Below are 15,639 nucleotides of genomic sequence, written 5' to 3' on the forward strand. Positions count from 1 at the left end.
TAATATAAATTTGTAGGAGGCTGAATCCAATATTAAAAAATTAGCATGATAATAGTTTTAATCATGCTAATTTTTTAATTTTGGGTTCGGCATCCAACAAATTTATATTAAAACTCAAAGAAAGCAAGTACATAGAGTGGGACAAACCCACTATTAATAAACAAATGAACCATGTAAAAATGACAATTTCAATCTAGTTCCTTTTAACATTATGGGTTCTTTTATATTTTTAAAAAATTGGTTACATTATTAAATTGCATTTTTATTATATATATATATATATATATATATATATATATATATATATATATATATATATATATATATATATGTATATATATTTTTTATTATAAGGTATATATATATATATATACATATATATATATATATATATATATATATATATATATATATATATATATGTATGTATATATATATACAGAAACAGAAATATATACTTTTTTTTTTTTATTTCTATTAAAAATTTATCATTTATTTGTTTTTATCTAATGTGTGTATGTGTGTATGTATTTTAGTAACACAAAATGTCATTGATAATGTTGTACTTAAATTTGAGTTGACAGTATCTACATTTATTACATTCTTCTTTATAATTTATTACATTCTTCTTTATTGTTTTTTGTCTGAAAAGTGTCTGGATTAAAGATTAAAGTTTAGATTTTAAATGATTATTTGAAGATTGATTAAAAACATTTTGAAAATAATGTTGTTACAGTATTTTGTTATTAATTATCAGATATTTATTTTGAGTATGAATCAATGTTGTCACATTTGTTAATTAACAGGTATTTATTTTCAAGACAATATTTGTCATGACAATTGCTCATTTAAAGTTAATAAATATTTTGTATGACTTTGTGTTTTATGTTTTAAAATCAGGGTTATTTGTTTGTTGTTTTTATGACATTTTAATCTATGCAGTTTATGTTGGGTTGTATCATATTTCAAATGTCTTTAAATAATTCTGTATTTTCTGTGTTTTGTATTTTATATTTTAGCAATTTTTTGTGGTTACAAATTTTGTTTTGCTATTTTTGCTTGTAATTTTTTTGTAATATTTATCTTTCTTACGTTACTTAAAACATTTTTTGGCACTTTGGTGTTTGATTTATTACATTTGGTTGATGGAATTTTTCAATGTATTTGTGGTTGTGGTATTATGTTTCAGATATTACTACTTTTAAGTCTAGTGTTTCATCCATTATAAGTAATTTTTTTTAATGCATTTTATATCTAGCTTGATTGTTTTGTATAATATTAATAAAAGTTTTATATTTGCAGTTGTAATTTATTTCAAAAATGTTGTGGTTTTAAATTATTAGGAGATTATCGTCTGTAAATGTCCTATATAAACAATATTTTTTGTTAATGTAAGAACAAAAAAATCTTTTGTAACTAATTTGAGAAAACAAGTCATTGATCAAAAAAATAGTAAACATTTTAAATTTCATATTAAAAAAAAATTAGCGTGCATTAACTTGTGATTTATTACAATAAGAATTTTCTTTGTGAAAATTTTGTAAGAAATTTAAACATTACTTTTAAAAGTTCATTTTTTTAGGATTGAAAAAATTTTGTCAATCTTAAAAACTTACCAGTTAGTTACCAGTCACTTTATTTTTTCTTTTTTGCTTATTTTATTATTATTTAGTATTAATAGATGTTTTATCAAATTATTATTTTTAAATTTTGAAAATTTGCTATACACTTTATTTTTTTCATAACATAAATTTCTTTTCAAAATGAAATTTCTTTAAAAAAAAAAAAATCTGAATAGGAGAATTAATATTTACATTTTTCTTTCTTTTTTTTTCTCGATTAAAAGATAAAATTTAAAATGTTTTATTTTTAAGATTGGAATATTATTTGATACTATTTTGGAGAAAAGTAACATTATTTTGGAGTGGACAGTAGTCTTGTTTCAGCTTCTTGTTTCTGACATAGTTCCAAAACAAGAAGAAGCAGGTTCAATGTTTATTAATATTACAGACATGGTGGTTTTATTATTGCAATCACAACAGTTGTTTGAAAATGCAGTTACACAACAAACCCCTAACAATGACAATGCAAAATTTTCAAGTGTTGTTAGACGATTACGGGTGTGTTTTATTTATTTAAATACATTTTATTATTTATCTCTTATGTTTATTTATCTCTTATTATATATATAGTTTAAAGGTTTGAAGCATTTAATATTTTAAACAAATCATTTATTTTTAATACTATTATACATAATATATTATAATAGTTGCTTTAATTAATATCGCCATTGAACGTTATTAGTTAAAAGTTTTTTTTTGGTTTGCTTTAATTCAAACATTAGATCAAACATTACTTTGATATTATCAGCTTGAACATTACCTTGGTCATAAAAAGTAAATTCTTCGTAAATCTACTGGTTATAATTTAATCCTTAGTAAATCTACTGGTTATAATGTTTTAAATACTAAACTGTAATAAACAAATGTGGGAAATAAAATAAATGTAATATTCTTATTTATTCAGAACTATATAATGTGATAATATAATCTTTAACAAATTTACTTATTCAGGTGTTACACAAAAGAAGTAAACAAATCAATCCAAAATCTCTGCAAATTAAAATAGTTACAAATAAATATGCTATAAAAAGTAATGAAAAAAAATTTTCTTATTTTAGAAGGAAATTACAAGCCGACCTATTACAGAAGTCACAGTTTACTGTGAGGAGCTTTTGCCACTGCATACAGCAATGTGTGAAGTAGTCACTTCAGAACCTGTTCATTCTCTAGATGTTTCACAAGGAAATGCATCAACTCCTCTTAATAAATCTGATCACTCAGATACTCAATTAGAACAGGTAAACTGAAAACTTTAGTTGGCTTTGATAGCTTGTAAATATTTAATAACTTTAATTATTTCTTGGCAGGGTCTTATAATAACTGGTTCTCAATATGTTAATCCTTGGGAACTATTAGAAGATTCAAAACATCCTGCTCCATTAGCGTTTTCTATGTTTGGGGCTGTTCGTGTTGAAAAGCAAACACTTCATTATATGGATGAAGTTTCTCAGCTGATCCATCATACTCATCAACAAACAAAGCCACTCAGTTATTATGTTAATATCAATATTGAAGAGGAAAATGATATACAAAGTCAACCATCTACACCATGTACCCCTACTGTTGGTAATTATTCAAAAAGTTTATTATTAAGTCTTTGTTATATTATTATATAGAATAATGATAGAAAGAATATCAGAAATATAAAAGTTATATATCATATTGCATACTTAAGCACATAAAATGAACTAACATTGCATAAACCATCAGTGATGTTTTATGTCAGTGACATAGAATATCATTCAGTAACAAGGGTTCACATTAATTGAAGGTTTAGGTTAGGGCAGGTAGTATTTATTATAAAGTAGAAGTGTACCGGATATTAGTTTTACATATCCAACTGGATACCAGGGGTACCAGATATGTATATCTATATCCATTTATATGAATATATTAGCTTATACACAAATATTGATTTTTTCTTAATGAAAAGTAACATAAATTGATGTAAACAGTTTAAAATTACAGTAAAGACCTTTAGTGGTTTTTTATATTTTTTAAAATTTAAGCTGTAGTCACAATGGGCACAATAACTTAAGTTTATAGTCCCTCTTGCTTCCTGAAAAACAGATTATGGGGCACAGCATACAAATAAAGTATGTGTGTGTGTGTGTGAGGGTAGGTGGAGGCCGAAAACAAATATTTATTTTGATTCTGAATGTTTCCTAAATGTTAGTATGGCAACAAAAAGTTTTTTGTTGCCCTAATTTTGAAAAAAACTTTGATTTGAAAATTTATTTACAAAGAATATTGTTAAAGAGAAAGAAAATGATTGACAGAAGACTTTAAACTGTAGAGAAAGCATGAAAATGGGAGAGAGTGACAACAGCATATAGCTCTAGCCTCACCACCACCATCTAATGCATGAAAAAAACTTTCTGTTATATCTGTAAACAAGTGAGCTGTAGACAAAAGGACCAAAATTCGTATTGAATGTTAGAAAGCTAGATAGTTAGAAGGGTCAGAGTGTTCTTGAGAATCTAAAAATTGGAACCACAGATGTTATTTTCCAGCTGAGAGCAAAATAAGTATAAGTTAAGCATTTATTAAATAGTTTAGAGAATATTGAATAGAGTCCTGTAGAACACTTTTGATTTTTTTTACACTTTCTGATTCTTTAATAAATTGGGGCTCAATAAATCATTTTTTGTCTCATCAAAATTGTTTATTGATGTATGGCACTGATATTTTGTTGATTAAGTGGAGCATTTGTAAAGTTAATGGGTTTAAATACTGTTAAATCGCAAGATCTTTTAATTGTTTGTTTCAAGTATTGGTTATAATTCTTCAAAAAAAATAGTCAAACAAGTTTTTATATTGTATGAATTTTTTAAAATTCAGTGTTTGTATTTCTCACAAGTGTTGGAGACTTGAGTTTGAACTATATTTATTTTTATTAATAAAATATTAAAAAAAAACCAATGTAATTTTGATTAAGCCTTGATACATATTTTGACTCTGGGGAAATAAAAACCAATTTAAAAATGTTAATTTTTTTTGAAAAATTTCAAAAGGGTGGAGTGTTATTGCCTACAAGAGGGTGGGGTATCGCCTACAAGACAAAAAATCTTAAATGATTGTTCATATAAAAAATATGAACAATCATTTAAGATTTTTTGTCTTGCAGGTGGCCTAACCAAAAGAGGTGTTTGATTCTTTTGATAGTGGCGATAATTTAAGTTTACACTATCAAACACTTTCAAAAGATACCGTTCAATACCGAACTTTTGAAAGTGTGACTTTCAAAAAAACTTACTTTCAATTTCAATATCATAACTTTGGTAGTGATTGGTCATTAATATCGACCAGAATATAATACCGACTTTTCTCACTACCCCAATCCCGTAATAACAACAACATAACACAAAATTAAAACAAAGAATTAACTACAATTGAGAACAATAGTTCAATGTGATGGGCTATTTAAGTAAAATATTTAAAAGTTAAGATTTGTACAACTAGTTCATTTGTATTCATAGGCGCTAAGCAATATTCAATGGGATAATCACTTTAAAAGTATAAAAGCCATGAAATACCAGATAAAAAAAATTATATTTTAATTGAACTTAAAAATAGCCACCCACATTGTAAAACTCATGCTGCATTTTTAATAAAGCAAATAAATTCTTATGAATTTGTTGTGCTTGCAACAACTTGGTATCACTTGTTATCAAAGCTTCAATTTTCAGCCAATTGGTTTAGCAAAAAGATATGGCAATTAATATTGCTTTACAACATACAAAGGCTATGCTATGAACTCTTGATGATTTCAAAAACAATTTTGAGCAGATTATAAAAGAAGCACAAGAAACATCGTTAGATGTAAATGTTATAGCACAGTTCACTGAACAGTCTTTTTGTTATACTCAAATATTATCAAGTAGAAATAGAAATTGTCTTGATAAATCACCAGAACTTAGTTTACCTTTACCATAACAGAGAGTGCTTAATCTCAAGATATTGGCAGACTATTGTTATTATACAGACCATAAAATAAAGCAAATGAGAAATATTAGTGATATAGCAATTGAACTAATAGACAAAGAAATTGATCCAATTGAACTAATAGACAAAGAAATTGATCCAATTGAATGATGTGATGATATCTAACTCAAGCTGAAGATAAATTTAAACAATCTTTTTTTAATAAATTAATTTATAAAGTATGAGATTCATTGCAAGTATGGTTTAAATTAAATAATTCTTTAAATCAAGCTTTCCTTTTCTTTTTGATAGTAAAAAGCTAAAAATTATGAATACAAATGAACTAGTTGTACAAATCTGGTCAAACACTTAGAAAATGATGTTGAAGAGGTGGATGTTTGAGAAGATAATTATACTATTATAGAGAATTTGCAATTAATTTTAAAAAGGAGTTTGGAAGAATTATTTCAAAATGTATGTGCCATATATTCAATATTTTTATTACTCATTGCCACTGCTTATCGATCACTTTCAAAACTAAAATTAATTAAAAATTATTGGCATTCTACAATGTCACAGGAAAGACTTTCAGGATTAGCGATACTGTTGATAAAAAATGCAACCACCAGAACAATTGATTACAATGAATCAATTGTTCTGGTGGTTGCAAGCAAAAAAGCTGGAAAATTGATTTATAATTTCTTTGTATTTTTTTTTTAAGGAATAAAACCCAATAAAAGTGAATTCATTAAAGTTGAAAAAAAAAAACTTTTAAGGGCCCTAAAAAGTTGCAGCACAAGGCCCCAGAAAGCCACACCATGGCTCTGGCTAGAGCCTAACCATTCAGTGTGATGAGCATTAAAATCGCCAATAACAAAAATAATGGCTGAAGGCTCAGTTGATTTGATCAAAATTTGAACATAAGAGCACAGTCTTGAGAAAAACGAGAATGATAAAAACATGTGAAAGGCAATAGAGTAAAGAAGTGCTAAGCGGAAGCACAAAAAAAATGGTTATAGGATTTGACCTGATTACACGACTTGTAGGTCAATTGATGCATAAGTATATGTCCAGGCATTTCACTATTGGAGTCTTTGTGAATCAAGGGGTAATTGTCATCAATACTAAGATCCAAAAATGGAACAGCAGAATTGAATTCTCACAAATAGCAAGTAGGTCTGGTGAATTTTTAAAAGAGGTAAGATTTAATTGATGAAAATTTACTTTGAAGACCTCGAATGTTCGTAAATGATAGTTTAAGACAGTTTTGTGTGGGAAGGGTTTTATCTGTTTAATATTTTTAGGTACTTAAAGGGATCCCAAAGTGCCGAGACAAGTTGTGTTCATATTAAAGAAAATGCTTATAAAAATGTTTGGGCTGAATTTTTTTGATTAAAGGTTAATAATAAATGCATAATAATAAAACTAAAATTGCAGTTTTAGTCAAAGCTCTCCATTTTTTCTCCTATAATCAGCTAACTGTGTTTATTTGTATAATTTTTTACTAAATCGCAAAAAATATTTGTGATACAATTAAAACAAAAATAATTAATTTTTAGATTCTATTAGTGCGACTTGTTTTTAACAATCTGGATAATTTTTAAATGTGTCTTATATAGTGGTTTAGATTTTTTTAACTAAGCGTTATTTCTGGAATGATGATTTTTGCACATGTGTTATAGAATATTATATTTACTTGTTATAGAGTATTATATTTAGATGACCAATGTCCATTTTTGTTTAAGAGCTAAATAAAATTAAAATTATTATAGCTAACTCCTAAATAAAAAGAAGACATCATTAGATCATCATTATCGCCTCATATATTCTGAACCTTTTTTATTTTTGTTTAAACAATTAGAATTTTTTTAATAATTTTATCTAGGCTGTTTATTGCTATGAGTTTTTGTCACTCTATCTGCACCAAACAGTTTAAAGCAATGTTAAAAATTAAACAGTTTTTAATTAAATCTGTAAAAGTTATCATTAATAAAAAAGTAATTATGTAAAAGAGTTTTAAATACTTAAAATGTTTAAGAACTACTAGAAAAAGTGAAAAAAAAAACTACATGAAAAAAACTAGAAAACAACTAGAAAAAGTCTATTAGGGAAATCTGTTTAGGGAAAAAAAAGAAAAGTATTAATTTTAAAATAGTTTGAAAACTTAAGTATATAGATAAAATAATTAATACTAGTTTTATTAAATTTGATAAAATGTATTCTTACACGGACAAATATATATTTTGTTTTATATTATTCGTCTAGTTTTTTTCCTCGAACATCAGTTCTTTGGAATTCGCTTCCTTCATCTTGCTTTCCTGATTCATATAATTTGCAATCTTTTAAGTCGTCCGTCAATCGTTATCTTGCTCTACAATCTTCATCTTTTCTTTTTCAGTAACTTCCAACTTTAATTAATTTTTATTTAAATTTAATTGACTGCCCAAGTAAGAGCTGCTCTCTATGCGGGTGCTATGGAAACTAGAAGTATGCTATATAGCATACTTCTAGAACATTTTTTCTACACAATAGCATGCTCAAATCTTATAATTGGAGTTTTATTTTTAAATAAATGCTTTGCCAACAATAAACAATGCTTTAAAAATAAATTTTTATTTTTAAAGGATTGTTTATTGTTGGCAAAGCATTTTTTCCATTCACCCTCTATTAAGCCAAAATATTGTTTATCAGCTACATTATTAGAGGAAACTACACATTTAGATACCACGTTTTTTGATAAACATTTTCCACTCATTGGACAATTTATTTTTTACAACTTTTTGTTGTTTTTTGATTTAGGATTTAGCATTTATTTTAGCAGAGCTAAATAAAAAAATATATGCATGTATATACACAGTATATATACATATATGCATGTATATAGATTGGAGCACAAAAAAATAAGCTCAAAATGATCAAAATTACTGTTTTGACCTCCCAAAATGAATTCTTGCAGGTCAAGTTGGACTGGTTAACAAAGTGTGAGTTTTCAATAGTATTTCAAAAATACTAAAATTTTATAATATCTAAAATTCTGATTAACGTTTAATTTATTGTGACCTTATATAAATCTTTCCATATTTTTTGTGCAACTTTAGCTAACTTTAATTGTATTTCGGTTAAAAATTTTATGCAATCTATTATAGGAAGTGTTTATTGACGAATTTTAAGAACACTTTTTCTATGAAACATTTTTGCTTTATGTGGGGTTGAACCAAATTATATTTCTATTTCTATATCGTGTTTTTGTATTCTTTTTTTCAAGTCAAATTTTAGTTCAAAATTTTGAAATCCACTTTTTTAAGAGTTTTAATCTTTGAGAATTCGTTAAAAGGATTTGAATACATTTTCATCAGAGTTTTGGTTTAGCCTGTTATTAATTGAAATCGGGATTTGTTTTAGAATTTGAGGTGGATAATTTGAGTTAAAATTAGTATACAATAATTCATGATTTGGTTTTTTGAAAGGCTTGTATAAATAATATTATATTTTATCAATGTAATTTAAAGTGTAATAATTTTATATTTTTCTGTTAGTTCAATCAAATCAAAAACATTTGCATTTCAATTGTGCTCTTTTTTAATTATTTTTTTTTAATTGCAACAGCTGTGTCTTTTAACAAGCATTGCATTTTATTATCCAAATAATTTTTTTTTAAATGTCTTTGTGTTTTTCATTTTAGTTACAATGATAATTATACTTTTGAGAGAAAAATCTATACTTTTGCAAGATCCATCAATTGTTCCTGTAAACCATTTTAGTGGAGTGTTGGCAAGAACGAGAGCTAAATCTCTCCCTCTTGTCGAGGTCTGTACATATATATAAGCATACATAGTCATTAGGTAGAGTGGGGCTAGTTGAGCATAGGGACAAGTTGGATAATTAGAATCTCAAATCACACATCACATACCTCAAATCACACCTCACAAGACAAAACATCGTATAAAAGTTAAGAAATTAGAATGTCCACACAATGCATAACAAAATATTGTTGGAAAGTAGTTGAGTAAGATACATGGGCACCTTTTCTATTTTGGACCAAAAAATTAAAACAAATTTTTTTTCTCTTAAATGCTTATAAATTTATTTATCTAACATCATTTGAGTGGTGATATTTTAACAGTTTTGTCCAGAAAATATATGACTTTTGATTTAAATTACCTGTTTTTTCAATAATCTTACTGTTCTCTTTAAAAACTAAATAATGTGTCACCTAGTCTAGTAGGGTTAGTTGAGCAGCTTTGAAAAAAATTAATAAAACTGAATTTTTGAACACAAAGAAACAACTTTGATAAATAATAATATAGGATACATTACAGCAATTCCATGACACGCGTTAATGTGTTTTTAAGCGAGAAAACAAAAGTTTGTGGTATTTAGATTTTTAAAATAAAAAATAAACTTTATTATAATATTGAAGTAAACTGTATTATAAAAACTAAAATTTCATAATTTTTTTTATATATTTACAGATATGACATCGATTTGTCATGCCGTGATGCTCTTAATTGTGCAATAACTTGTAGAAAGTAAAAAATAAAAAATAAATTATCCTAAATAACATATTTTTTTTTACCAAAATAATATAAATTTAAAATATTTTTTATACACATAGGTATAAAATTGTATTTCCTTGATAAATGCAAAACATTGAGGCATGTTGAATTGCTGATTATTTATATATATATATATATATATATATATATATATATATATATATATATATATATATATATATATATATATATATTTATAAAATTATTAATTTTTAAATTGGGCTTCAAAGTTCAAGATAAAAAAATATTTTTATGTTTTATGATGCTTTCTTACTATTTAATTTTTTCTCTTCTCTTACTTATGTCATTAAAGTGTATAAAATAAAAAGTTATACACAGGCTTACTGTTAGTGAAAGTTTTATTGGTGATTCACCCATTTTTTGTACCATCCATATTCATTTATTTATTGATTGCTCAACTTACCCTACACTGTTTCATAACCTACCCTGCTGAAGCAGGTTAAGCAGCTCTGCAAACTTTAGGCATTATTTTTTTTAAAAAGATCAAAAATTATACTTTTTTCTTAAAAACTTTTTAGCAGGTTAAATTATTTTTCAAATAGTGAAAAAACTATGTAAATTTGGCTCACCATTTATGAGGTCTGTTAGATTTAGTAAAAATTTCTCAACTAGCCCCACTCTACCCTACTTACAAATATATTTATGCACTTAATCATGCATAAGATTTCACCAATAATATCATGTTAAGATATCTATGAGGACTTTAATGAATACATAGGCTGAGAGTTTAGGCAGATACAATCAGAGTTTAGGCAGGTACAATCGAGATATGACAAACATTTATAAACATCTAGATATGACAAACATTTATTAACAATCTAGATATTTATTAGTGTAAAATAAATTTGTTTTTTTCATTGCTCTTTCTAAAAAAGCACTCTGCTTTAAAGTTGCTATTTCAAAACTTAAAGTGTGCAAACTTATTAGGACACTGCACACCTAAGGCCAACAATACATTTTTTTTTTAAGTTAAAATAAATTTGGATCTGCTCTTTAATGTATATTAAGTTAAGTAAATGACTGGGATCCTGTCCCCAACCCCATCCCTAGCTAAATATTGAACTTGGAGTAGTGCTAAATTTGCCCACCCATCGGTCAAAGAAATGCTGGTTAACAGTAAATTATGAAAACAATGAGTAAACAATGAAAATGAACAATCATTTAGTTAAATAAACTTATATGCAATAAGCATAAGTTATATATTTGAAAAGTTTAAACTTTTGGCCCACTCTGTGTGTGTATTTATATATATATATATATATATATATATATATATATATATATATATATATATATATATATATATATATGTATATGTATATGTATATATATATATATATATATATATATATATATATATATATATATATATATATATATATATGTATATATATATATATATATATATATATATATATATATATATATATATATATATATATATATATATATATATACAGTATCGGACAAAACGAGTGCAACCAAATAATGCTAATTTAGTTTCTTTATATAATAGTGCTGCATTTTTTTAATTTAGAGAAATAACTATGTAACTGTTTAGAGACAAAGTTCTTCAAGTTTTATTCATCACAAAGTTCATTATTTGTACACGAAAATTAATAAATTAATCAAAAGTATTAAAAAAAGTTGATTTCCTTCTGGACAAAACAAGTGCAACTCGACAAAATGTTGACCAAGCTGTATTTCGCTATCAATATTTCGTGGCAAATCCTTTGTTGTCGATCACAGCCTTGCATCTTTGAGGCATAGATTCGATCAGGTGATCAATGAAACTTTGTGGAATTGCTGCCCAGGCCTTTTGGATTTGTTCAAACAGTTGATCCTTATTGCGAACACCTTCACGATTAATTCTGCGGTTGGCGATCTCCCACAGGTTCTCGATAGGGTTGAGATCCGGAGATTGAGGCGGCCAATCCATCACCGATAGGTGGTTGTCTTGAAACCACTGCTTGACTACTTTTGTTGTGTGTTTCGGATCGTTGTCTTGCTGAAAAACCCATTTTATTGGCATATTCCATTCAGCATGAGGTAACATAACATCTTGCAGGATATTTTTATACATGAAACGGTCCATTATTTCTTTTCGATGTATTGGACCTAGACCGTTAGCAGAAAAATACCCCCAGACCATTACATTGCCTCCACCATGCTGCATGGTCTTATGGCAGTAACGTAAATCGAGGCGTTTTCCGGCCGGTTGACGTACACGGCAAATGCCATCGCTCCCAATGATGTTGAACTTCAATTCATCACTGAACAGGACAGTTCGCCATTTCTGTACATTCCAGTCAATATGAGATGTAGCAAACAGGAGTCTTTTCTTCTGGTTTTTTAGTGAAATCAGCGGTTTCTTTGCAGGGCGTCAAGAAAACAATCCGGCTTCAACAGCACGTCGTCTGATTGTTCGGTCTGATACAGGCAGCTCTAATTGCTTTTGTATCTCGACTGATGATATCCAGGGATCCTTTTTGACGGATCTGACGATCATAGAATCCTCTCTAGAAGTGGTGGAACGCGGTCTTCCACCTTTGTTATCTGCTGCCAACTTCCCTGTAGAACGATATTTGGAACATAGTCTTGATATGGTCCATTTTTTTACGCGATATTTATCACAAATACTTTTTTGTGACATTCCACTTATGTAATCGCCGATAATTTTCTTTCTTAGTTCCAATCCAAGACTGTCGGGAGCCATTTTTGCACTTGAAGTCATAAAAATAATAATAAATAAATAATCACGCTTCTCAAGGATTACCGTGTTACATTTACCTTGTGATGATACAATAATGCTCTGTGGAACACAACCTTTTGGTTGGATGTGGACTGTATTGATGTAATGAAACACTTGTTGTATTTCACTTCTTGTATTGATGTTCTTCGATAAAACACTTTGATAAAACTCACTTCGATAAACTGTCTTGATAATACTGACTGATTGACTTCCATATACTGACTGAATTACATGTTGATTTACATGTCTCTTATATAGAAAATGAACCTGTGCGAACCTGTTCTGGAAGATTCTAGATGCTTCTTTTCGATGCTTCTGGAAGCTTCTGGATGTGTCTGGATGCTTCTGAATATTTCTGAATATTTCTGGATGCTACTGGATTCTTCCAGGTGCTTCTTCTGGAAACTTCTGGAAGCTTCTGCATGCTTCTGGATACTTCCTTTAACTATTAAAAAACTTCCGAGACGTTGACACGGACCAGACTTAAGAAAATGAAACAAACCAAAAAAGTTGCACTTGTTTTGTCCACTGCAAAATGGCACTTGTCAACGAAATTCTGTCTGTGTGCTGTCACCTGTCAGCTGATTGCTCATGTCATGGCATGCTATGACTCCAGACTCCTGAACTGTTTGCTGTGGTAGTATAGTTCGTTTTGTTTTTAAGACATGTAAAATTAGGAACACTTTTTAGCATTGTTCGATGTTGGTTGCAAATCTTTTGTCCAATACCGTATATATATATATATATATATATATATATATATATATATATATATATATATATATATATATATATATATATATATATATATATATATATATATATATATATATATATATCTGTGTGTGTGAATGTTGCAAGTAAAAAAAAAAGGGCTATTTTTTGTTCATTTTCTCAAATGTATATGTTACTTGTATGTTTGGTGTGGCTATCTTTTGTTGCATTCAAATTAACTGTTTTTTCTTTTTAATATAGGTCCAATGACACCTTTAAACCAATCAGGATTATCACATTTACTTACACCAATAGAATCTTCAGATGAATTTATTAAGCAAATGGTATTTTTATTATTTGGTTAAATAATAAATTAATAGTAATTAATTAAATATTAACTTTGGTATTGAACAAATTGATATTTTATAATAAAATTTATTATTTTGGTGTCATAAAATTATCTTTATTTTTTATTTATTTACGGACATTAACTTTTTTAAACTAATAAAATAAATTACAACAAAACAAGTTTAATTTTGTAAATGTACATATTTTGGAATAATGTCTATTTTTTTTCAGTTTTTCTCTCCTACCATTTTGTTTACTACTCTTATCTCTCCTACCATTTTCTTTCCTCTACATTCTTTTATCTCTCCTTCATTTGCCATGTGTATCTTTTACTTTCCCACCATTACCTCTCCTATTTTTACTTTTTCTATTATAACTTCTTTCTTTGCCTCATTTTCACTTACTTCTCTTACTATTGCTTACCAACCTCGTTACCATATTTTTGCCTCTCTTTTTTCTTTAGTCTGTGAGGTTTTATGTAGCAGCCGTAATAGGAAGCAATTACTGTTTATTATTAGTCAATATTTGTTGGTAGCATGCTCAAAACAATCAAGCTGATACATAAGCCTATATGACTTAACTTTTTATTTTAAATATAATAACATAAATAAGTAATACATAAATAAATGTTATTATTAATTGATTAATTTCTTTAATGATTGTTGATTTAGGATTTAAAAAGAGGGTTTTCTCGAACACAGTTGCATACTCCCAATCTGTCAGAAGTAAGAAATAAGAAGTTAAAACTTTTAACTCATCACCAGTTAGGTGGTCATCAAGATGTTCAGCAGCTATTTCAACCAATGCCCCACAAACAGCAGCTTGCTGGTTTGCCTCAAGAACTACCTCATAACGTTAGGTATTATTTTTTTTTAATTTTTCATCTTTAATTCAATTTATCTTTTTTAGGGGTATTTATCTGGGTGTTGTTTTTTTCAGTTATGAAAACAGTTGTTGTTTTCATAACTTTAACCATATTGATTTAGTTTGTTTTGTTAGAGCATAAATATTTTAGTTTTTATTTGTTTAAATTTGTTTACTTTGGTTTTGTATTGAAATTATTTTATAGAATAGGCCATAATATTCATGGCAATTTGTCACATGATAACGCTAAAACAGCTCTCCAGAACATGATTGCTCGAAAAACTTCAACTCCAGCTACTGCCTCGAATCAACTGCAACAACTTTCTAGACAACAACAACTTGATGTATTTAGCCAACAGCAGCAAATTGCTTCAAATGTAAGTGTATGGATATGCCTTTTTGTTTTTGAAATTACATTATGATTGTTTACATAATTTTTCCCATAGCAACATATTTGTTACACACATACCATGACCATAGCAACATATTTATTGTTTCTTTACACTCAATAATTATGAATTCATTATTTTTTTACCAAAAAAATCTTTTATAACAAAATTATATTGAAAAGGCCCCTCTGTTACTCATATAAAACGATTGTGGTATTAATTGATGTGGTTCCAACAATGTTACATTTGAAACTTGATTTTTTAATATATTATTTAAATTATAATTTTACAAAACAAATTTCTTATAAAAATAAATACTTAATAAATAATTTAATAAATAGTTTTATAAATCCTTTTTTTTTTCCTTCCCAAAGTTTGCTTCTTGTTTTGCACACAATAGAAAAGAAATGTTACAAAATAAATAAAGATATTGTACATAAATTGAAATA

At 27.1% G+C, this 15,639-nt stretch overlaps 1 protein-coding gene across 2 annotated transcripts in view; it reads left to right on the forward strand.

Moving 5' to 3' along the window:
* The window catches only part of LOC101240432 (mediator of RNA polymerase II transcription subunit 12-like protein), a 118,031-nt gene that overhangs the window by 91,960 nt on the left and 10,432 nt on the right, over positions 1 to 15,639 (forward strand). For both annotated transcript variants that reach the window (XM_065788741.1, XM_065788742.1), the window contains exons 33-38: positions 1,875 to 2,120; positions 2,681 to 2,860; positions 2,930 to 3,188; positions 13,851 to 13,933; positions 14,609 to 14,796; positions 15,007 to 15,178. In XM_065788741.1, coding sequence (XP_065644813.1) covers positions 1,875 to 2,120; positions 2,681 to 2,860; positions 2,930 to 3,188; positions 13,851 to 13,933; positions 14,609 to 14,796; positions 15,007 to 15,178 — 1,128 coding nt within the window. The remainder of the gene's footprint in view (positions 1 to 1,874; positions 2,121 to 2,680; positions 2,861 to 2,929; positions 3,189 to 13,850; positions 13,934 to 14,608; positions 14,797 to 15,006; positions 15,179 to 15,639) is intronic.

Source organism: Hydra vulgaris, chromosome 01 (genome assembly GCF_038396675.1).
Source record: "Hydra vulgaris chromosome 01, alternate assembly HydraT2T_AEP".
In the NCBI taxonomy this organism is placed as follows: domain Eukaryota; kingdom Metazoa; phylum Cnidaria; class Hydrozoa; order Anthoathecata; family Hydridae; genus Hydra; species Hydra vulgaris.